At 51.2% G+C, this 25032-nt stretch overlaps 1 protein-coding gene across 3 annotated transcripts in view; it reads right to left on the reverse strand.

Moving 5' to 3' along the window:
- The window catches only part of LOC147114410 (glutamate receptor 1-like), a 568394-nt gene that overhangs the window by 23457 nt on the left and 519905 nt on the right, over positions 1–25032 (reverse strand). For all 3 annotated transcript variants that reach the window (XM_085996088.1, XM_085996086.1, XM_085996085.1), the window contains exon 12: positions 4622–4820. In XM_085996088.1, coding sequence (XP_085852214.1) covers positions 4622–4820 — 199 coding nt within the window. The remainder of the gene's footprint in view (positions 1–4621; positions 4821–25032) is intronic.

The raw sequence follows: 25032 nt of genomic DNA on the forward strand, positions 1-25032 counted from the left end.
CAGACTCGAGGGGCCGTATGGCGGAGCAGGATCGAGGGTACTATGGCGGAGCAGGCTCGAGGGTCCTATGGCGGAGCAGACTCGAGGGGCCGTATGGCGGAGCAGGCTGGAGGGTCCTATGGCGGAGCAGGCTGGAGGGTCCTATGGCGGAGCAGGCTGGAGGGTCCTATGGCGGAGCAGGCTCGAGGGGTCCTATGGCGGAGCAGGCTCGAGGGGCCATGGGGCGGAGCAGGCTCGAGGGGCCGTATGGCGGAGCAGGCTCGAGGGGCCATGAGGCAGAGCAGGCTCGAGGGTCCGATGGCGGAGCAGGCTCGAGGAGCCGTGTGGCGGAGCAGGCTCGAGGGGCCGTGTGGCGGAGCAGGCTCGAGGGGCCGTGTGGCGGAGCAGGCTCGAGGGGCCGTGTGGCGGAGCAGGCTCGAGGGGCCATGTGGCGGAGCAGGCTCGAGGGGCCGTATGGCGGAGCAGACTCGAGGGGCCGTATGGCGGAGCAGGTTCGAGGGTCCTATGGCGGAGCAGGCTCGAGGGTCCTATGGCGGAGCAGACTCGAGGGGCCGTATGGCGGAGCAGGCTGGAGGGTCCTATGGCGGAGCAGGCTGGAGGGTCCTATGGCGGAGCAGGCTGGAGGGTCCTATGGCGGAGCAGGCTCGAGGGGTCCTATGGCGGAGCAGGCTCGAGGGGCCATGGGGCGGAGCAGGCTCGAGGGGCCGTATGGCGGAGCAGGCTCGAGGGGCCATGAGGCAGAGCAGGCTCGAGGGTCCGATGGCGGAGCAGGCTCGAGGAGCCGTGTGGCGGAGCAGGCTCGAGGGGCCGTCTGGCGGAGCAGGCTCGAGGGGCCTATTAGCAGGCTCGAGGGGCCGTATGGCAGGGCAGGCTCGAGGGTCCTATGGCGGAGCAGGCTCGAGGGGCCATGTGGTGGAGCAGGGTCGAGGGGCCGTATGGCGGAGCAGGCTCGAGGGGCCATATGGCGGAGCAGGCTCGAGGGTCCTGTGGCGGAGCAGGCTTGAGGGGCCATGTGGCGGAGCAGGCTCGAAGGTCCTATGGCGGAGCAGGCTCGAGGGGCTGTATGGCGGAGCAGGCTCGAGGGGCCGTGTGGCGGAGCAGGCTCGAGGGGCCGTGTGGCGGAGCAGACTCGATGGACTGTATGGCGGAGCGGGCTCGAGGGGCCATATGGCGGAGCAGGCTCGAGGGTCCTGTGGCGGAGCAGGCTTGAGGGGCCATGTGGCGGAGCAGGCTCGAAGGTCCTATGGCGGAGCAGGCTCGAGGGGCTGTATGGCGGAGCAGGCTCGAGGGGCTGTGTGGCGGAGCAGGCTCGAGGGGCCGTGTGGCGGAGCAGGCTCGAAGGGCCGTATGGCGGAGCAGGCTCGAGGGGCCGTATGGCGGAGCAGGCTCGAGGGGCCGTAAGGCGGAGCAGGCTCGAGGGGCCGTATGGCAGAGCAGGCTCGAGGGTCCTATGGCGGAGCAGGCTCGAGGGGCCATGTGGTGGAGCAGGCTCGAGGGGCCGTATGGCGGAGCAGACTCGAGGGGCCGTATGGCGGAGCAGGCTCGAGGGGCCGTCTGGCGGAGCAGGCTCGAGGGGCCTATTAGCAGGCTCGAGGGGCCGTATGGCAGGGCAGGCTCGAGGGTCCTATGGCGGGGCAGGCTCGAGGGGCCATGTGGCGGAGCAGGCTCGAGGGGCCGTATGGCGGAGCAGACTCGAGGGGCCGTATGGCGGAGCAGGATCGAGGGTACTATGGCGGAGCAGGCTCGAGGGTCCTATGGCGGAGCAGACTCGAGGGGCCGTATGGCGGAGCAGGCTGGAGGGTCCTATGGCGGAGCAGGCTGGAGGGTCCTATGGCGGAGCAGGCTGGAGGGTCCTATGGCGGAGCAGGCTCGAGGGGTCCTATGGCGGAGCAGGCTCGAGGGGCCATGGGGCGGAGCAGGCTCGAGGGGCCGTATGGCGGAGCAGGCTCGAGGGGCCATGAGGCAGAGCAGGCTCGAGGGTCCGATGGCGGAGCAGGCTCGAGGAGCCGTGTGGCGGAGCAGGCTCGAGGGGCCGTGTGGCGGAGCAGGCTCGAGGGGCCGTGTGGCGGAGCAGGCTCGAGGGGCCGTGTGGCGGAGCAGGCTCGAGGGGCCATGTGGCGGAGCAGGCTCGAGGGGCCGTATGGCGGAGCAGACTCGAGGGGCCGTATGGCGGAGCAGGTTCGAGGGTCCTATGGCGGAGCAGGCTCGAGGGTCCTATGGCGGAGCAGACTCGAGGGGCCGTATGGCGGAGCAGGCTGGAGGGTCCTATGGCGGAGCAGGCTGGAGGGTCCTATGGCGGAGCAGGCTGGAGGGTCCTATGGCGGAGCAGGCTCGAGGGGTCCTATGGCGGAGCAGGCTCGAGGGGCCATGGGGCGGAGCAGGCTCGAGGGGCCGTATGGCGGAGCAGGCTCGAGGGGCCATGAGGCAGAGCAGGCTCGAGGGTCCGATGGCGGAGCAGGCTCGAGGAGCCGTGTGGCGGAGCAGGCTCGAGGGGCCGTGTGGCGGAGCAGGCTCGAGGGGCCGTGTGGCGGAGCAGGCTCCAGGGGCCGTGTGGCGGAGCAGGCTCGAGGGTCCTATGGCGGAGCAGGCTCGAGGTGCCGTGTGGCGGAGCAGGCTCGAGGGTCCTATGGCGGAGCAGGCTCGAGGGGCCGTGTGGCGGAGCAGGCTCGAGGGGCCGTGTGGCGGAGCAGGCTCGAGGGGCCGTGTGCCGGAGCAGGCTCGAGGGGCCGTGTGGCGGAGCAGGCTCGAGGGGCCGTGTGGCGGAGCAGGCTCGAGGGACCGTGTGGCGGAGCAGGCTCGAGGGGCCGTGTGGCGGAGCAGGCTCGAGGGGCCGTGTGGCGGAGCAGGCTCGAGGGGCCGTGTGGCGGAGCAGGCTCGAGGGGCCGTGTGGCGGAGCAGGCTCGAGGGGCCGTCTGGCGGAGCAGGCTCGAGGGGCCGTCTGGCGGAGCAGGCTCGAGGGGCCGTCTGGCGGAGCAGGCTCGAGGGGCCGTCTGGCGGAGCAGGCTCGAGGGGCCGTCTGGCGGAGCAGGCTCGAGGGGCCGTCTGGCGGAGCAGGCTCGAGGGGCCGTGTGGCGGAGCAGGCTCGAGGGGCCGTATGGCGGAACACGCTCGAGGGGCCGTGTGGCGGAGCAGGCTCGAGGGGCCGTGTGGCGGAGCAGGCTCGAGGGGCCGTCTGGCGGAGCAGGCTCGAGGGGCCGTCTGGCGGAGCAGGCTCGAGGGGCCGTCTGGCGGAGCAGGCTCGAGGGGCCGTCTGGCGGAGCAGGCTCGAGGGGCCGTCTGGCGGAGCAGGCTCGAGGGGCCGTCTGGCGGAGCAGGCTCGAGGGGCCGTGTGGCGGAGCAGGCTCGAGGGGCCGTATGGCGGAACACGCTCGAGGGGCCGTGTGGCGGAGCAGGCTCGAGGGGCCGTATGGCGGAGCAGGCTCGAGCGGCCGTGTGGCGGAGCAGGCTCGTGGGGCCGTTTGGCGGAGCAGGCTCGAGGGGCCGTATGGAGGCGCAGGCTCGAGGGGCCGCATGGTGGAGCAGGCTCGAGGATCCTATGGCGGAGCAGGCTCGAGGGGCCGTGTGGCGGAGCAGGCTCGAGGGTCCTTTGGCGGAACAGGCTCGAGGGGCCGTGTGGCGGAGCAGGCTCGAGGGGCCTCTGGCGGAGCAGGCTCGAGGGTCCTATGGCGGAGCAGGCTCGAGAGGCCATGTGGCGGAGCAGGCTCAAGGGGCCGTATGGCGGAGCAGGCTCGAGGGGCCGAATGGCATAGCAGCCTCGAGGGTCCTATTGCGGAGCAGGCTCGAGGGGCCGTGTGGCGAAGCAGGCTCGAGGGGCCGTATGGCGGAGCAGGCTCGAGGGGCCGTATGGCGGAGCAGGCTCGAGGGGCCGTATGGCGGAGCAGGCTCGAGGGGCCATATGGCGGAGCAGGCTCGAGGGGCCGTGTGGCGGAGCAGGCTCGAGGGGCCGTGTGGCGGAGCAGGCTCGAGGGGCCGTGTGGCGGAGCAGGCTCGAGGGGCCGTGTGGCGGGGCAGGCTCGAGGGGCCGTATGGCGGAGCAGGCTCGAGGGGCCGTATGGCGGAGCAGGCTCGAGGGGCCGTATGGCGGAGGAGGCTCGAGGGGCCTATGGCGGAGCAGGCTCGAGGGGCCGTATGGCGGAGCAGGCTCGAGGGTCCTATGGCGGAGCAGGCTCGAGGGGCCGTGTGGCGGAGCAGGCTCGAGGGCTGTATGGCGGAGCAGGCTCGAGGGGCCGTATGACCGACTCCTGCTCCTAATTCCTATGTTCTTATGACCTTGGCATTCGCGGTCTTTAACCGTGCGAGCTGCCCCTGGGGCCGTGGCATGGTCAACTCGTCTGGAGGCACGGGGACCAATTTTGAGTTGGCCTCCCGGTTGGGAGGCGCGATCTTTGCACTTTGTGGGATCTTGCTATGCGCAATTTGGCTGCCTCATTACCTACATTACAACAGGGACTACACTTCAAAAGTACGCCATTGGCTGTAAAGTACTTTGGGTGAAAGGCGCTGTAGAAAATGGCAAGTCTTTCTTTTTTAGTACTCACTGGGATGTCGAGTGAAAACTTTCACCCATTTGTGAATAGATGTTTGACAGTTAGGGCAACAAACACAAAGGTGCTGTGCTCACCCTGAAGAACTCTTTTGTTGATCCAGCGTCCAGCGTTCCATAGGCAATCTCTGTCTGCTTTGCGAGGTCCTCCGCGCTCTCAATGGGCGACACCATTCGTTCGACCGTCAGGAAGGCAGCAAGGTTGGCCGTGTAGGATGAGATGATAATCAAGGTGAAAAACCACCAAACTCCCCCAACAATTCGACCCGACAGAGATCTAAACACAAAGAGGACATGTGGTTGGGGGAATGGCATGAAATTAATTAGCGTACATAAGAGGTTAGCGTGTAAAGTTAAGGCACATTGGATTGGGGGTAAGGTACTGACTTGGATAGAGAACTGGTTGGCAGACAAGAAGCAAAGAGTTGGAATAAACAGGTCTTTTTCCAAGTGGCAGGCAGTGACTAGTGGGGTACCGCAGGGATCGGTCCTAGGATAAGAGGTAAGCCATTTAGGACCAAGATGAGAAGGAATTTCCCCGGCGCACGTGGCAAGGCATCCAGTCCATCACTGACTACAAGGGCAAAAACACCAGTCCCCCGGTCAGCGACGCCTCCCTTCCGGAGGAGCTTAACAACTTCTACGCTCGCTTCGACAGGGACAACAAGGAGCCGGCTACCAAAGCCTTGCCACCTCCGGAAGACCAGGTGCTCACTCTGTCGACCTCCGACGTAAGGGGCGCTCTACGCAGAGTGAACACACGAAAGGCTGCTGGGCCGGATAGCATCCCTGGACGGGTACTCAAGGAATGTGCTGATCAGCTGGCTGATGTCTTCACCGCCATCTTCAATCTGTCATTGGCCCAGGCAGTAGTCCGTACATGCTTCAAGACCGCCACCATCATTCCTGTGCCTAAACAAGCGGCTGTGGCGTGTCTGAACGACTATCGACCTGTCGCACTCACACCCATCATAATGAAGTGTTTCGAGAGACTGGTCTTAGCCCACATCAAAGCCAGTGTTCCTGCCTCCCTTGACCAACACCAGTTTGCCTATCGTGCAAACAGATCAACGGAGGACGCAATCACAACTGCTCTACACTCGGCACTGAATCACCTAGATGGTAAGGAGACCTACATCAGAATGTTGTTTATAGACTACAGCTCAGCATTCAACACTATCGTCCCCAACAAGCTGGCCACCAAACTCCAAACTCTTGGCCTGAACACTTCCCTCTGCAACTGGACCCTGGACTTCCTAACAAACAGACCCCAGTCTGTCAAATTAGGTAACCACACCTCCCCCCCTGACCCTGAACACGGGGGCCCCACAAGGATGTGTGCTGAGCCCCCTCCTCTACTCCCTCTTCACCCACGACTGTGTGGCTGTTAATGGTTCCAACACCATCATCAAGTTTGCAGATGACACCACGGTAGTAGGCCAGATCACCAACAACGATGAGTCAGCCTACAGGGAGGAGGTCCAGCATCTCGTGAAGTGGTGTGCCGACAACAACCTGGCCCTTAACACCAAGAAAACAAAGGAAATAATCGTGGACTTCAGGAAGTCCAAAGGCGGAAGTCACACCCCCATCCACATCAATGGGGCGGAGGTGGAAAGGGTGGCCAGCTTTAAGTGCCTCAGAGTCCACATCACGGAAGACCTCTCCTGGTCCCTCAACACCTCCTCTCTGGTGAAGAAGGCCCAGCAGCTCCTATATTTCTTGAGGAGGCTGAAGGGATGTAATCTGTCACCCCTGATCCTCTCTAACTGCTACCGCTGCACTATAGAGAGCATCCTGACAAACTGTATCACGGTATGGTATGGCAGCTGTAGCTCCCATGACCGGAAAGCCCTGCAGCGGGTAGTCAAAACTGCCCAACGCATTACCGGCACCCGGCTACCGACCATATAGAGCATATATATCAGAAACGCTGCCTACGGAGGGCACGGTCCATCATCAAAGACCCTACCCACCCCAGCCACAGTCTGTTCGCCCTCCTACCATCTGGAAGACGCTACAGATGCATTCGCACCCGTACGACCAGATTTAGGAACAGCTTCTTTCCCAGGGCTGTCATCCTACTGAACTCCACAAATAAACACTAAAGCCTGCACATCTGCCAATGCACTTTATTATGGTCATATTTATGCTAATATACTGCAAGCCAAATGTATAAATGTATGTTGAATGTTTAAGTGTCCAAATCCAAATTGTATACTCTCGGGAGCCGCAAGCCTACATTTCGTTGTACTGCACTTGTGCACTAACAATGACAATAAAAGTTGATTTGATTTGATTTGATTTGATTTGATTGAACCTGTGGAATTCTCTACCACAGAAGGCAGTTGAGGCCATTTCAGTAAATATATTCAAGAAGGAGTTGGATATATTTCTTAAGGCTAAAGGGATCAAGGGGTATGGGGTGAAGGCAGGGACAGGGTACTGAATTTGGATGATCAGCCATGATCGCATTGAATGGCGGAGCAGGCTCGAGGGGCCGAATGGCCTACTCCTGCTCCTATCTTCTATGTTTCTATGAAATGTATAAAAAAAACACAGCAGATTACTAGTCTCGTATCAACGTGCGCGGTGTACGAATTTTCGTAAGCTTGAAGAACCAGACCCTGCGACTGAGAGCCTGCTGCCCCCAGGCATTGCCTGAAGCAAGGGCTAAGTGTGGGCGGATCACCAGGATTTCAAATGTTCCATGTTGTTCGTCAGCACAAACATAACAATGACACAAGTTATTTCTTTAAATATGAGCCTCTAAGTCAGATACTAATCGTGAGAGGGCAGGCAGGCTGACCGGAGACTTCCCAGTCCCGTACTTTGATGGCGGTTTTTCCTGCCCCCCCTCTCCCCGATACACACCCTGCCAGAATGATTGGGATCTTCCCGATCTTCAGCCTTTGCCAGTGGTGTTCCGGGAGGTATGGGAGACTATCTCCAATCTCCTTCCCGTCACACCTGGTCTCTGCTGGCTTCTCCCCTCCCACCCCGGCTCAGCGCAACAATCCACCCAAGTGACTTCATACCCTTCACCGCTTGAGTGTGCTGCAGTGCAGTGTTAGCAATCCCTCATCCATTCTGTACACTCGATCCCAGCTCCAACACTCTCACACCCAGTGCAGTGTTAGCAATCCCTCATCCATTCTGTACACTCGATCCCAGCTCCAACACTCTCACACCCAGTGCTCCAGTAATGTCTTGGGTCATAAAACACATCTCAGTCAATCAGCAAGATTGAATAGTACGGTCTAAATAACTGATAGCCAACCCCGATCCCCAGCAAACAACATCCAACTGGGACACCTCATCAACGCCGTAAACCATACAGACAGACTCCTGATCATCAGGGAACCAGATACCCTCAACGTAGCACTGTATCACCCAATCAGCTCACCGCCCTGTCTGGCTCAGTCATGTTCCTGCCCATGGAACACAGTTATTCATTGACCATTATACAGGCTCTGTGGATTCGGAGCTCAGGCCCTCATACAGACTGGATTCAGGACTCTGGAACACTCTCCCCCAAATGGCTGTGGATGCTGGGAGTCAACGGGAGCTTTCAAGCCTGAGGTCGGTAGATTTGTTGCTAAGGGTATCAAGGGATATGGAGTAATGAGAGGTAAATGGTAAGTGGTAAATGAGGTGCAGACCAGCCATAATCTGACTGAACAGTGGAACACCTCCTCCTGTTCCTATGTTCCTACATAGAGTGCCAGAAATGAGTGACACTCCCAAACTGCGCTAGACAGCAGCAGCACCCGCATGGAGCCAAGGCCACTCTCCTGGGACTGGGTCACAGCACTCCGCTGGCTCTGTGTGACAACAGAGTGCAGGAGTGAGGTGAAGCTCTGGAAGCCCCCTGTCAACAGTAGCCCCCAAAAGCCAAGATAGCAGCCATTATGGTAGCTGTGAGAGCTGAGGAGATGCTCCGTGTCGGGGGATGTCGCTGGGGTGTTGATGGAGCTGACCGCTCGCTCCATGTTGGACAAAATGGTCTCCATGCTGTGTGCGAAGCCCTGACACACGATGGAGCTGGCCTCCTCCATGCTCTGATCCATTGTGTGGAAGCTCACTGGCAGGCTGACCAGTGACCCGAGCTTTTCCTGGTTGATGCCCATCAACCTTCTTCAGTAGACTGGGCCCTTGGAGTCAGCATCTGTGTCCTCGGCAGCAAATCTAGTATGTGATCAGGCACCTGTGGCATCCAATCCCTCTGCCCTAGTGCCTGTGCACTTGTGCCTGGTGATTCACCGTGTGAAGACCCCTCCTCTAGCCCAGTCTCTAAGGTACGCGTGATGCCAGTCTCTGAGCTGGTGCTTGTGAGTGTGAGATCGAGTATCTTCAGGAAGGCTGGCCTCCTCTTCATCAATTGGTTAAGGAGCTTCCATTACCTGAAATGAAAGAGAGGGACAAGGGTTAGGTTTTAGTGTGAAGGGAGAGCAGAGAGAGAGAGAGAGAGAGAGAAACGTTTGGTGAAAGTAGCAGCTATTCTGTCATGATAGGAACATTCTCTAAACACCTCCCCAGCTGGTCACTAACACAATCCTGAGACAGGAGGAGCCAGAGCCCGTCTACACCTCTTCTCTCTCCTTAAAGAGAGCTTGCTGGCCAACACGGGCAGTGAGAAAGTCACGGCCATGGCGAGTGACAAGGCTGGAGGACACGTCACGCAGGATTGCTTCACACCTCGTCCTCTAGAGTGTATCATGCAAATTGTGTGGGGTGAGATAGAAATGAAAAGGGAGAAAGAGAATGGGGTGTGAAGCAATCCTGTGTGCCGTCTCCTCCAGCCTTGTCACTCGCCATGGCCGTGACTTTCTCACTGCCCGTGTTGGCCAGCAAGCTCTCTTTGAGGGGACAGAGGGTGTGCAGACAGGCTCTGGCTCCTCCTGTCTCAGGAGTGTGTTAGTGACCAGCTGGTGATGTGCTTAGAGAATGTTCCTATCATGGGAGAATAGCTGTTACTCAGTGTGTCAGATGTGAGGTGCAGGGAAGTGAAGGTTGCAATAGTGGTGAGTGTAGGAATATGAGGAGAAGGTGTAGTGGCATGTGGTGCAGTGACTGTAGGAAATGATGGGAGGCGGAGGTCGAGGGTATTGTGAGTAGTGAGGCTGGAGGCGGTGGAGGTATTAGCAGCGAGCAAAAAAGCAGAATTCTTACCTTGACAACTCTGCTCAGGTCATTGAACTTCTTTCAGCATTGCCGTCATGTCCTGGGAGCTAAGCTCCTGCATTGACCTCCTCAGCGAACTCTTCCCCCTGGAGTTGGAGGCGTTGCCTGGAAGGCTTTCTGCCCCTTGGGGGTAACAGGATCTCCCTCCTCCCATCCACTGCCTGGACCAGACCCTCCAAGGCAGCATCGGAGGCCCTCGGTACCCACTCAGGGCCTGCTCCAGGAGTTTCTCTATTTGTGCGATTCCCTGCTGTCTGCAGCCAGACTAAACCTCCCCTCTAACAAGTACTGGCTGCCTTTAAGTGGCATCAGAGGGGCCCGATTTCGAGCCCCCCAATCAGCCGTCCAGCCAATGAATAGTGCGGATTGGGCTCGCTATGTTCCAGCGTCATTATAATCAGCACAAATTTAACTAACAGAGAGAGAGTCACCCAGTATATACAGTATAAATACAGAGAGAGAGAGTCATCCAGTATATACAGTACTAGCTGGGGGTGCCCGGCGGTGCTGAGGCTTTTTTGCGGGCATGTTGTTGTTGGAAGAGAGAGAGGGAGCGACTGGGGGGAAGAGAGAGAGGGAAGGAGAGAGAGAGAGAGGGAAGGAGAGAGGGGGAAGGAGAGAGAGAGAGAGAGAGGGAAGGAGAGAGAGAGAGAGGGAAGGAGAGAGAGAGAGAGCGATGGAAGGAGAGAGAGAGAGAGGGAAGGAGAGAGAGAGAGAGAGGGAAGGAGAGAGAGAGCGCGAGAGGGAAAGAGAGAGAGAGAGAGAGAGAGAGAGGGAGGGAAGGAGAGAGAGAGAGAGAGAGGGAAGGAGAGAGAGAGAGATGGAAGGAGAGAGAGAGAGAGGGGAGGAGAGAGAGAGAGAGGGAAAGAGATAGAGAGGGAAGGAGATAGAGAGGGAAGGAGAGAGAGAGAGAGAGGGAAGGAGAGAGAGAGAGAGGGAAGGAGAGAGAGAGAGAGAGCTCGCAAGAACAAACCCAAAACAAAAAACTATGAAAAATGGTTTGACCCAAATTGCCATAACGAGGAAAAAACTTAGAAAAATATCAAACCAAAAACACAGACAGCCAGAAAACGAGGAATTACGCCTTACTTATTGTCAGACACTAACACAATACAGAAACATACTCAGAACCAAAAAACAGCAGTATATTAAGTATACACTCAGCTCCATTGAGGAATCCATTGATTCCAATTGTTTCTGGGACAACTGGAAAACATTACACAAAAAACAACACGATGAATTGGCCATTCAAAATTGAGACACACGGGAAAACCACTTTGAAAAATTATACCAGAAAAACACACGAAGGCCAGAGCAACACCAAATATGCAAAAAACTGGAAAAGCTCGAAATGGCCATAAAAGATAACCAAAACCTGCTAGACTCCAAAATAACAGAAAAATAACTATTTGAAAAACTCAAGGACCTGCGACCAGGAAAAGCTTGCAGTGCAGACGGCATACTAAGCGAGATGATTAAACACACAGACGATAAAATGAAATTGGCTATCCTAAAACTCTTCAACTTGGTTCTGAGTGTCGGTTACTTCCCTGATATCTGGAACAAAGGACTCATAACACCCATATACAAAAATGGGGACAAAGTCGACCCAAATAACTATTGAGGCATCTGCGTAAACAGTAACCTGGGGAAGGTATTCTGTAGTATCATAAACAAAAGACTTATAAACTTCCTTGAGGAGCACAATGTCTTGAGTAAAAGCCAAATTGGATTCCTGCCAAACTATAGAACATCAGATCATATCTTCACCCAACAGATCCTAATTGACAAACACGTTCATCAAAACAAAAGCAAAATCTACGCATGCTTTATAGATTTCCAGAAGGCTTTCGATTCCATCTGGCATGACGGAGTATTCCTGAAACTTATCGAAAGCGGGGTTGGGGGAAAAACATATGATGTAATTAAATCAATGTATACAAACAACAAATGTGCAGTTAAAATTGGAGACAAACAAACAAAATACTTCCCACAGGGGCGGGGGGTGACGCAGGGCTCGCCCATCTCACTGACACTCTTTAATATTTACATAAATGAATTGGCAAAACTACTTGAACAATCTACAGCACCCGGCCTCACCCTATATGAATCCAAGGTTAAATTCCTCCTATATGCAGATGACCTGGTTCTGCTGTCACCAACTAAGGAGGGTCTACAGCAGAACCTGGATCTGCTGGAGTCGTTCTGCCAGACCTGGGCCCTGACAATAAATCCCCAAAAAACCAAAGTCCTTGTGTTCCTGCAAAGATCCAGACATCAGGGACCCAAAATAAATTTCACACTAGGAACAACCAAAATTGAACAAACCACTAACTACACATACCTGGGCTTAAAAATCAGTTCTACAGGAAATTTTCATCTGGCTGTGAATGAACTGAAAGAGAAAGCAAGAAGGGCTTTCTATGCCATTAAAAAATCAATCCAAATAGAAATCCCAATTAGCATTTGGCTCAAAATTTTTAAATCAGTAATTGAACGAATTGCACTCTATGGCAGTGAGGTGTGGGGACTACTAACACAACAAGAATTTGCAAAATGGGACAAACACCCAATTGAGATCCTACATGCAGAATTCTGTAAAAGTATCCTCCGGACTCAAAGGAAAACCGTAAACAATGCATGCAGGGCAGAAGTAGGCCAATATCCATTAATAATCACTATCCAAAAAAGAGCCACCAAATTTTGGAAACACCTAGAAATGAGCAACCCCCAATGCTATCATTACGGAGCCCTGAAATGCCAAGAGAGGACCATAAAGAAGAATACCCTCAGTCAACTAGTCCTGGGACTCAGTGAAGTAACTACTAACACTACTAACAATAACCAGCCCCAGGACAGTGACAGCATAACACAAAGAATTCGACCCAACACAATCGTCGCTAAGCAAAAGGAAAAATATGTCATATTGGGCAGAAACAACAAAAACCCAAAGCAAACTCAATTGCTACTTGGCCCTAAACAGACAATACAACATGGCTGATTACCTGGCCATGGTAAAGGATAGCAAACTGAGAAAAACCTTGACAATGTACAGACTTAGTGAACATAGCCTGGCGATCGAAAAAGGTAGACACAGGCAGACCCGGCTACCAAGAGAGGACAGGATATGCTCTCACTGCAGTCAGGGAGTGGTGGAGACAGAGATGCACTTCCTCACAGCTTGTAGAAAATATCAGGGCATAAGGGAGAATTTCTACCCAAAATTCACAAAAATATGCCCGGAATTCAGAAATTTGAATGACGACCAAAAACTGCCATACCTACTAGGGGAAGAGAGAAATTGTGTAACCTTAGCGGCACACTATGTTACAGCTTGCCATAAACAGAGGGACAACCACTAAATATAAGAAAAGAGTATATACAAATTATATGAATGTATATTTATACACTCAGGGATATATCTGTTTATACACTGTATGGATAGATCTGTATTTTTGTGTTCAACCATGAATGTTTTTCGATGCTTTGGCAACATAAGATGTAACTTGTCATGCCAATAAAGCGATTTGAATTGAATTGAATTGAATTGAATTGAGAGAGGGAAGGAGAGAGAGAGAGAGAGAGAGGGAAGGAGAGAGAGAGGGAAAGAGAGAGGGAAGGAGAGAGAGGGGGGAAGGAGAGATGGTGAGGGGGAAGGAGAGAGAGAGGGAAGGCAAGAGAGAGAGAGAGAGAGATTGGGGGAGAAGAGAGAGAGAGATTGGGGGAGAAGAGAAAGAGAGTGAGATTGGGGGGAAGAGAGAGACTGGGAGTGTGTGAGAGAGAGAGAGACTGGGAGTGTGAGAGAGAGAGAGAGACTGGGAGTGTGAGAGAGAGAGAGAGACTGGGAGTGTGTGTGAGAGAGAGAGTCTGGGAGTGTGTGTGAGAGAGAGAGACTGGGAGTGTGAGAGAGAGAGAGAGACTGGGAGTGTGAGAGAGAGAGAGAGAGACTGGGAGTGTGTGTGAGAGAGAGAGACTGGGAGTGTGAGAGAGAGAGAGAGACTGGGAGTGTGAGAGAGAGAGAGAGACTGGGAGTGTGAGAGAGAGAGAGAGAGACTGGAAGTGTAAGAGAGAGAGAGACTGGGATTGTGAGAGAGAGAGAGAGACTGGGAGTGTGAGAGAGAGAGAGAGACTGGGAGTGTGTGTGTGAGAGAGAGAGAGAGAGAGAGAGACTGGGAGTGTGAGAGAGAGAGAGAGACTGGGAGTGTGTGTGAGAGAGAGAGAGAGAGAGAGACTGGGAGTGTGAGAGAGAGAGAGAGACTGGGAGTGTGTGTGTGTGAGAGAGAGAGAGAGAGACTGGGAGTGTGAGAGAGAGAGAGAGACTGGGAGTGTGAGAGAGAGAGAGAGACTGGGAGTGTGAGAGAGAGAGAGAGACTGGGAGTGTGTGTGTGAGAGAGAGAGAGAGACTGGGAGTGTGAGAGAGAGAGAGAGACTGGGAGTGTGTGTGAGAGAGAGAGAGAGAGAGACTGAGAGTGTGAGAGAGAGAGAGAGACTGGGAGTGTGTGTGAGAGAGAGAGAGAGAGAGAGACTGGGAGTGTGAGAGAGAGAGACTGGGAGTGTGAGAGAGAGAGAGAGACTGGGAGTGTGTGTGAGAGAGAGAGAGAGAGACTGGAAGTGTGAGAGAGAGAGAGAGAGACTGGAAGTGTAAGAGAGAGAGAGAGACTGGGAGTGTGAGAGAGAGAGAGAGACTGGGAGTGTGTGTGTGAGAGAGAGAGAGAGACTGGAAGTGTAAGAGAGAGAGAGAGACTGGGAGTGAGAGACAGAGAGAGAGAGAGAGAGAGAGAGAGAGACTGGGAGTGAGAGAGAGAGAGACTGGGAGTGTGAGAGAGAGAGAGAGAGAGTCTGGGAGTGTGAGAGAGAGTGGGAGTATGTGTGAGAGAGAGAGAGAGAGAGAGACTGGGAGTATGAGAGAGAGAGAGAGAGACTGTTAGTGAGAGAGAGAGAGACTGGGAGTGTGAGAAAGAGAAAGAGGGAGTGTGAGAGAGCGAGAGAGGGTGTGTGTGAGAGAGAGAGAGAGTGGGAGTGTGAGAGAGAGAGACTGGGAGTGAGAGAGAGAGAGAGAGAGAGAGACTGGTAGTGTGTGAGAGAGAGAGACTGGGAGTGAGAGAGAGAGAGAGAGACTGGGAGTGAGAGAGAGAGACTGGGAGTGAGAGAGAGAGAGACTGGGAGTGTAAGAGAGAGAGACTGGGAGTGTAAGAGAGAGAGACTGGGAGTGTGAGAGAGAGAGAGACTGGGAGTGTGAGAGAGAGAGAGATTGGGAGTGTGAGAGAGAGAGAGATTGGGAGTGTGAGAGAGAGAGAGATTGGGAGTGTGAGAGAGAGAGAGAGAGAGATTGGGAGTGTGAGAGAAAGAGAGATTGGGATTGTGAGAGAGAGAGAGAGATTGGGAGTGTGAGAGAGAGTGACTGGGAGTGTGTGAGAGAGAGACTGAGAGTGTGAGAGAGAGCGAGATTGGGAGTGTGAGAGAGAGAAATTGGGAGTGTGAGAGAGAGGGAGACTGGGAGTGTGAGAGAGAGAGATTGGGAGTGTGAGAGAAAGCGTATAAATACAGAGAGAGAGAGACACCCAGTATATACAATATAAATACTGAGAGAGAGTCACCCAGTGTATACAGTATAAATACAGAGAGAGAGAGAGTCACCCAGTATATACAGTATAAATACAGAGAGAGAGAGTCACCCAGTATATACAGTATAAATACAGAGAGAGAGAGTCACCCAGTATATACAGTATAAATACAGAGAGAGTCACCCAGTATATACAGTATAAATACAGAGAGAGAGAGTCACCCAGTATATACAGTATAAATACAGAGAGAGTCACCCAGTATATACAGTATAAATACAGAGAGAGAGAGTCACCCAGTATATACAGTATAAATACAGAGAGAGAGAGTCACCCAGTATATACAGTATAAATACAGAGAGATTCACCCAGTATATGCAGTATAAATACAGAGAGAGAGAGTCACCCAGTATATACAGAATAAATACAGAGAGAGAGAGTCACCCAGTATATACAGTATAAATACAGAGAGAGAGTCACCCAGTATGTACAGTATAAATAGAGAGAGTCACCCAGTATATACAGTATAAATACAGAGAGAGAGAGAGTCACCCAGTATATACAGTATAAATACAGAGAGAAAGTCACCCAGTATATACAGTATATAAATACAGAGAGAGAGAGTCACCCAGTATATACAGCATATAAATACAGAGAAAGAGTCACCCAGTACATACAGTATAAATACAGAGAGAAAGAGAGAGTCACCCAGTACATACAGTACTAGCTGAAGTGCCCGGCAGTGCCGAGGGCTATTTGAGGGCATGTTGTTGTTGGAAGAGAGAGAGAGAGCGACTGGGGGGAAGAGAGTATGACTGGGGGAAAGAGAGAGAGAGACTGCGGGAAAGAGAGAGAGAGACTGGGGGAGAGAGAGAGAGACTGGGGGAGAAAGAGAGAGACTGGAGGAGAGAGAGAGAGACTGGAGGAGAGAGAGAGAGACTGGGGGAGAGAGAGGACTGGGGGAGAGAGAGAGAGACTGGAGGAGAGAGAGAGAGACTGGGGGAGAGAGAGGACTGGGGGAGAGAGAGAGAGACTGGGGGAAAGAGAGAGAGAGACTGGGGGAGAGAGAGAGAGACTGGGGGAGAGAGACAGAGGCTGGGGGAGAGAGAGAGAGACTGGGGGAGAGAGAGAGAGACTGGGGGAGAGAGAGAGAGAGACTGGGGGAGAGAGAGAGACACTGGAGGAGAGAGAGAGAGACTGGGGGCTCTGAGGACTGTTTAAAATTAAGACTGTTTAAAATTAATATTGAACGTACCAAATGAAGTACAAAGACTGTTTAAAATTAATACTGTTTAAAAGTAATATTGTATGTACCCAACAAATGTCAAATCGATTGACACCTACAGAATGTTGGAAAACTGTACCTTTTTGCTATGTAAGCTTTGGCAATATGGTTCTCTGTAAACTTTCATGCCAATAAAGCATTTTAATTGGAAATAATAATTGGAGAGACTGGGGGAGAGAGAGAGAGAGACTGGGGGAGAGAGAGAGAGTGACTGGGGGAGAGAGAGAGAGACTGGGGGAGAGAGAGAGGGAGACTGGGGGAGAGAGAGAGAGCCCAAGGAAAGGTGATAATATGTGGGGACCTAAATGCAAGGACCGGTTGTGAACCTGACTTCATAGACCCACAGGGAAACAACCATGTGTTTGGCCAGACCCCTTTAGATGTCACACCAGCCATCGCAAATCGGAACAACCTTGATCGTGAAATAAATAAAAGCAGTAGGGAGGTAGTGCAACTCTGCCGATCCTTAGGCCTGTACATAGTTAACGGTAGGTTCAAAGGGGACTCCCTAGGGAGACTCACATACTCCTCAACTCTTGGGTCTAGTGTGGTGGACTATACAATCACTGACCTGGACCCCTGCGATATCAACTCATTCACTGTCAGGCAACAATCCCCCCTCTCAGACCATAACCAAATAAATATGTACCTTAAACTTTCTGCCCAAACTACAGACACAAAAAAGGAACCCAGTAAGCTCCATAAAATAAACCAGACATACAGATGGGCCCCAGACAGTGGAGAAAAATTCATCACAGCATTAAAGTCACCTGATCTCACAAGTAAAATATCAAAATTTAAAGAAAACCCATACGAGATCACCAGAGATGGTGTAAACATGGCCATAGAGGATATAAATATGATCTTCCATGAGGCAGCTGTAAAAGCCGACCTTGTGAAACAGAAGAGGAAGCGTCACAAAAGACAAAATAAAAATAAGAAATGGTTTGACCACGAATGCAAAAATGCCAGAAAAGACCTGAGAAAAATATCAAACCAAAAGCATCGCCAACCAAACAATCCGGACCTACGTACTAGATACAATGAAACCCTCAAAAGATATAAACACACCATTAGGAACAAAACACAAAACTATACCCACAAAATACTCGAAGAAATTGAAAACTCCACCAATCCAAAACAATTCTGGGAAATGTGGAATAACCTGAGTACAACACAATTGCAAGCATTACCAATCCAAGATGGCGACATCTGGAGAACACATTTTGAAAACCTCTACAAAGACATCCCAATAAACGAAACAAACCCAAGTCAACATCAGGTCACAGAAAAACTCCACACATTAGAAGCAACAATTAAAGACAACCAAAACCCTCTAGACTCCCCAATCACATGGAAAGAACTGGCCACAAAAACAAAATCTCTCCACCTAAAGAAAGCCTGTGGCCCAGACAACATCAAAAATGAAATGCTCAAGTTCAGCAATATGGAGATGCAGGGTGCGATACTCAAACTATTCAACATCATATTACGCTCAGGCTGTTTTCCCGATATCTGGTGCCAAGGACCAATCTCCCCCATATATAAAAGTGGAAACAAATCAGACCCAAATAACTACCGCGGCATCTGTGTCAACAGTTGTCTAGGGAAGTTATTCTGCAGTATTCTAAATAGTAGATTACTTGATTTTCTTAACAAACATAATATCCTCAGAAAAAACCAAATAGGCTTTCTTCCAAAACACCGCACCGCCGACCATATCTATACCCTTCACACCCTCATTGAAAAACATATACACCAAACAAAAAATGGGAAAATATTCGCCTGTTTCATCGACTTCAAGAAAGCCTTTGACTCTATATGGCACGAAGGGCTCTATTATAAACTTCTTCAGTGTGGAATAGGGGGCAAAGTCTATGACCTTATTAAATCAATGTATCTGAAAAACAAATGCGGGGTCAAAATTGGAGACAAACGCACCGATTTCTTCACCCAGAGAAGAGGCGTCCAGCAGGGCTGCAATTTGAGCCCGACCCTGTTCAACATATACATAAATGAATTAGCAGACATGCTGGAGCAAAGCGAGTCACCAGGTCTCCGTCTCCTGGATGGAGAAGTGAAATCCCTGTTCTATGCGGACGACCTGGTTCTGCTGTCTCCCACAGAACAGGGATTACAGCAACAACTAGACCTACTCGACAAATACTGCCAAAATTGGGCTCTAACAGTAAATCTAAAGAAAACCAACATCATGATTTTTCAAAAAAGGCCCAGATGTCAGGAAAACAAATACCAGTTTACCCTCAGTGATACCACTATAGGACACACTATGAGCTACACCTACCTTGGTCTAACTATTACAGCATCAGGGAGCTTCAGCATAGCAGTGAATGCACTAAAAGAAAAAGCCCGAAGAGCCCTATATGCAATAAAAAGAAAATTCTACAACATCCAAATCCCAATCAAAATCTGGCTCAAAATATTTGACAGCATAATCCTGCCCATTGCACTGTACGGTAGTGAAGTATGGGGCCCGCTAAATCACCAAAGCTACACTAAATGGGAAAAACACACAATAGAAGCCCTACATGCAGAATTCTGCCGAAGCATCCTTCGCATCCAAAGAAAAACGCCAACAAATGCATGCAGAGCCGAACTAGGCAGATACCCACTGATAATAAACATCCAAAAACGAGCACTAAACTTCCTAAATCACCTCAAATCTAGCTCCCCAGACACCCTTCATTTCAAAGCCTTTCAGACCCAAGAGCTAAACCCAGAAAAGAGTCCCCTGAGTCAGCTGCTACTGAAACTAAGTACTCAGCCGGACCCTGACCAGCCCCAGACCAACACAGCCGTCCAAACACCAATCCGAGTGAACCAAATCATTAAACAATGCAAAGAAACCTACCTGGAACATTGGAACAAAATAACCGAAAGCCAAAGCAGATTAGAATGTTACCGGGCCCTAAAAAGAGAATATAAACTGGCAGACTACCTCACGACCATCAGAGACACAAAACAGAGACAGACCCTCACCAGGTACAGACTAAGCGACCACCAACTGGAAATTGAAAAAGGCAGATACAAGAAATCCTGGCAGCCTAGAGAGAATAGAATATGCGATCAATGTCTGGCCGGCGAGGTTGAAACAGAAATGCATTTCCTCCTAAAATGCGAAAAATTCAACACATCAAGAAACATATTATTCAACAAGCTAAGCCAAACAACCCCAGATTTCAAGGAATTGGATGACCTGTCAAAATTGAGATTAGTCCTAGGAGAAGGAGACAGACCATACCTTGGGGCCAAATATGTAACAACATGTCACAACCTGAGGACTGTTTAAAATTAATATTGAACGTACCAAATGAAGTACAAAGACTGTTTAAAATTAATATTGTTTAAAAGTAATATTGTATGTACCCAACAAATGTCAAATCGATTGACACCTACAGAATGTTGGAAAACTGTACCTTTTTGCTATGTAAGCTTTGGCAATATGGTTCTCTGGAAACTTTCATGCCAATAAAGCATTTGAATTGGAATTGGAATTGGAGAGAGAGTGAAGGAGAGAGAGAGCAAAGGAGAGAGAGATAGCGAGAGAGAGGGAAGGGGATAGAGAGAGAGAGAGAGAGAGGGCAGGAGAGAGAGACAGAGAGGCCTTGGTGACCTGGAGCCACCGTGCACCGCCGCTCACCTGCTCGCTTCCCTCTCCCCCAGGCTCTCGGGCCGCGCAGTTGATAACGCGGGGAAGGGGCAGGCAGTTTATCTTGCGCTTACCTGCTTGCTTCCTTCTCCCCTGGGAGTTTTTGTATACTGTCCGAACAATTTTTGTCTGACCAAAAAGTAAATATGCCTATGACGCTCCCCTAATCATAAGCTTTCTTTTGATATAACATATGTGTAGGAACGCTCAATGGGCTAGAAATTCAGTAGGCTTTGCGCCCAGTTTTCGCCCAAAGATGGCTTTTGCGCCACTTGCTGAGATTGCGCCGATATTCAGCGCTGCGGTAATGGCGGCGTTAGCCAGTAGCGCTGCGCCGCCACCGATGACATCATCGGTGTGCGCAGTGCCCCGCTACCGCCCCGCTACCGGCCCGACCGCCATATTTAGTTGCGGCCGCCTCTTCTGCAGCGGCCGCAAACAGCGATCTGAAAACGGGGCCGTCCTGCAGACTTAGTGGGGCGAGTTAAGGCGGAGGTGCGGCCGGCCGCTTTTTCGGCGGCCGCCTGCCCACACCTCCTTCCCCGGTCTCCTCCACACCCCCCCCCGCGGCATTGCCGGCTGTTTTCCGGGAGCCTGGCACTTCTCCGTGGTGCCGGGCTCATTTGCCGGCACTAGCGAGCGGCGATCTCGCTGTTGCAGGCACCTCCCCCTTGAGAGGGTGGAAGGCCTGCAGTACCGCAGCCTGCCGCTCTGCAGTGGGTGGCGCTGCGGCACCTAGCGCGCCAAAATTCAGTTTCAGCGCCCCAAGCGGGGGTGGCCACACCCTTGAATAGCGGCCGACTTCGACTTGGGGCGCTGAATCTGAATTTCCGGCGGGCGCAAGTGGCTCCGCGCGCTGCGGTAACTTCTCGGCGCAAGCGAGCTGGCGGGCCCAAACTGAATTTCTAGGCCTATGTCTTTTGAGTGATGACCGGACATACACACAGACAGACAGATAGACAGATCGATCCTTTTATATATATAGATAGTCAGCTGGAGTGCCCGGCGGTGCTGAGGGTTTTTTGAAGGCATGTTTTTTAAAAAATGTAGAAATAATTTTTATATATATATAAAAGAGTTTTTCTGTCTGTCTGTCTGTGTGGAAAGGAGAGAGAGAGAGACAGGGAAAGAGAGAGGGGGAAGGAGAGAGAGACAAAGGGGGAAGGAGAGAGAGAGAGAGGAAAGGAGATAGAGGGGGTAAGGAGAGTGAGAGAGAGAGAGGGAGTGGGAAGGAGAGAGAGAGAAAGGGGGAGAGAGAGAGGGGGAAGGAGAGAGAGGGGGGAATGAGAGAGAGACTGGGGGAGAAGAGAGAGACTGGGGGGAGAGAGAGAGAGAGACGGGGGAGAGACAGAGAGAGAGACTGTGGGGGAGAGAGAGAGAGAGAGATTGGGGGGGAGAGAGAGAGAGACTGGGGGGAGAGAGAGAGAGAGACTGTGGGGAGAGAGACAGAGAGACTGGGGGAGAGAGAGAGAGAGAGAGAGAGACTGGGGAGAGAGAGAGAGAGAGACTGGGGAGAGAGAGAGAGAGAGAAGGGGGAGAGAGAGAGACTGGGGGGAAGAGAGGAGAGAGACAGGGGAGCGAGAGAGAGAGAGAGACTGGGGGGAAGACAGAGAGAGAGAGACTGGGGGGGGAGAGAGAGAGAGAGAGACTGGGGGGAGAAGAGAGAGACGGGGGGAAGAGAGAGAGAGAGAGAGCCTGGGGGGAGAAGAAAGAGACAGGGGAGAGAGAGAGAGACTTGGGGGAAGAGAGAGAGAGAGAGAGAGACTGGGGGGTGAAGAGAGAGATGGGGGAGAAACGGGGGAGAGAGAGACGGGGGGAGAGAGAGACTGGGGGGAGAGAGAGAGAGAGAGAGACTGGGGGGGAGAGAGAGACTGGGGGGATGAAATTAAAGATCTGGATATTATCTATTTACAGGAAACCTGGTGTAGAGGAGAAGGACACACTGGCTGTCGCCATGGGTACACAGAGCTGGTGGTCCCCCTCCAATAAACTGCCAGGAGTAACCCAGGGCAGAGACTCTGGAGGCATACTGATTTGGTTTAAAACAGAGCTTATGAATTACATAAAATTTATAAAAAAGGGCAAAAACCACATATGGCTCAAAATTAAGAGGGGCATCATCTCTAGCATGCAAGGTGTTTTCATTTGCGCACTCTATATCCCCCTGACAGAATCCCCGTACTTTAAAGAGGACACCTTCTCCAACATTGAGAGGGAGATTATCCAATTCCAGGCCCAGGGGAACGTGTTGATCTGTGGTGACCTCAACTCAAGAACTGGCGAAGAACCAGACTTCACCAATAATCAGGGGAACAATTACATATTTGGGAATAACCACTTTGATCTCCCTTTCCATCCACACAGGCATAACTGCGACAAACAGACAAATGCTAACGGAAAACAGCTCCTGCAGCTCTGTCGAAGCCTGGGTCTGTATATTGTCAATGGTAGGTTCACGGGAGACCTCCTAGGAAGATCCACCTATTGCTCACCTCTTGGCTGCAGCACCGTAGACTATATGATTACGGATTTGGACTCATCCTCTTTCAGAGCATTCACAGTCAAACCACAAACAACACTGTCAGACCACAGTCAAATTACTGTGTATCTAAAAAGGACAGAAACAACCAACACGGAAACACAACCCAGTAAGCTGTACAACATCAAAAAATCATACAGATGTGCCAAAAACAGCACGGAAAAATACCAGAAAGCAATTAGCAATCAATCAACTCAAGCTCTCTTGGACACCTTTCTGGAAAATACATACACTCACAATAAAGAAGGCGTAAACCGGTCGGTGAATAACCTAAATAATATTTTTGATAATGTGGCATCAATGTCAAACTTGAAAGTTCGCAAGAATAAACCCAAAACAAAAAACTACGAAAAATGGTTTGACTCAGATTGCCATAACATGAGGAAAAAACTCAGAAAAATATCAAACAAAAACACAGACAGCCAGAAAATGAGGAATTATGCCTTACTTATTGTCAGGCACTAACACAATACAAAACCACACTCAGAACCAAGAAAGAGCAGTATATTAAGAATACACTCAGCTCCATTGAGGAATCTATTGATTCTAATTGTTTCTGGGACAACTGGAATACATTACACAAAAAACAACACGACGAATTGGCCATTCAAAACGGAGACACATAGGAAAACAATTTTGAAAAATTATACCAGAAAAACACACTAAGCCCAGAGCAATATCAAATATGCAAAAAACTGGAAAAGCTCGAATTGGCCATAAAAGATAACCAAAACCCGCTAGACCCCCTAATAACTGAAAAAGAGCTATGTGAAAAACTCAAGGACCTGCGACCAGGAAAAGCTTGCAGTGCAGATGGCATCCTAAGCGAAATGATTAAACACACGGACGATAAAATGAAATTGGCTATCCTAAAACTCTTCAACTTGTGTCAGTTACTTCCCTGATATCTGGAACAAAGGACTCATAACGCCCATATACAAAAGTGGAGACAAAGTTGACCCAAATAACTATCGAGGCATCTGTGTAAACAGTAACCTGGGGAAGGTATTCTGTAGTATCATAAAGAAAAGACTTATAAACTTCCTTGAGGAGCACAATGTCTTGAGTAAAAGCCAAATTGGATTCCTACCAAACTATAGAACATCGGATCATATCTTCACCCTACACACCCTAATTGACAAACATGTTCATCAAAACAAAAGCAAAATCTTTGCCTGCTTTGTAGATTTCCGGAAGGCTTTCGATTCCATTTGGCATGACGGTCTATTCTTGAAACTTATTGAAAGTGGTGTAGGGGGAAAAACATATGATGTAATTAAATCAATGCATACAAACAATAAATGTGCAGTTAAAATTGGAGACAAACAAACAAAATACTTCCCACAGGGGCGTGGTGTGGCACACGGCTCGCCCATCTCACCGACATTCTTTAATATTTACATAAATGAATTGGCAAAACTACTTGAACAATCTACAGCACCCGGCCTCACCCTATATGAATCCAAGGTTAAATTCCTCCTCTATGCAGATGACCTGGTTCTGCTGTCACCAACTAAGGAGGGTCTACAGCAGACCCTGGATCTGCTAGAGTCGTTCTGTCAGACCTGGGCCCTGACAATAAACCCCCAAAAAACCAAAGTTCTTGTGTTCCAGCAAAGATCCAGACATCACGGACCCAGAATAAATTTCACACGAGGAACAACTAAAATTGAACAAACCACTAACTACACATACTTGGGCTTAAAAATCAGTTCTACAGGAAATCTTCATCTGGCTGTGAATGAACTGAAAGAGAAAGCAAGAAGGGCTTTCTATGCCATTAAAAAATCCATCCAAATAGAAATCCGAATTGGCATTTGGCTCAAAATTTTAAAAATCAGTAATTGAACCAATTGCACTCTATGGCAGTGAGGTTGTGGGGACCGTTAACACAACAAGAATTTGCAAAATGGGACAAACATCCAATTGAGATCCTACATGCAGAATTCTGTAAAAGTATCCTCCGGATTCAAAGGAAAACCGCAAACAATGCATGCAGGGCAGAACTAGGCCAATATCCACGATTAATTACTATCCAAAAAAAGAGCCACCAAATTTTGGAAACACCTAAAAATGAGCAACCCCCACTGCTATCATTACGAAGCCCTGAAATGCCAAGAGAGGATCATAAGGAAGAATACCCTCAGTCAACCAGTCCTGGGACTCAGTGAAGTAAAAACTAACACTACTAACAATAACCAGCCCCAGGACAGTGATATCGTAGCACAGAGAATTCGACCAACACAATTG

This window comes from Somniosus microcephalus, chromosome 8 (assembly GCF_052327205.1).
Source record: "Somniosus microcephalus isolate GS21.2 chromosome 8, FLI_Smic_1.0, whole genome shotgun sequence".
Lineage (NCBI taxonomy): Eukaryota > Metazoa > Chordata > Chondrichthyes > Squaliformes > Somniosidae > Somniosus > Somniosus microcephalus.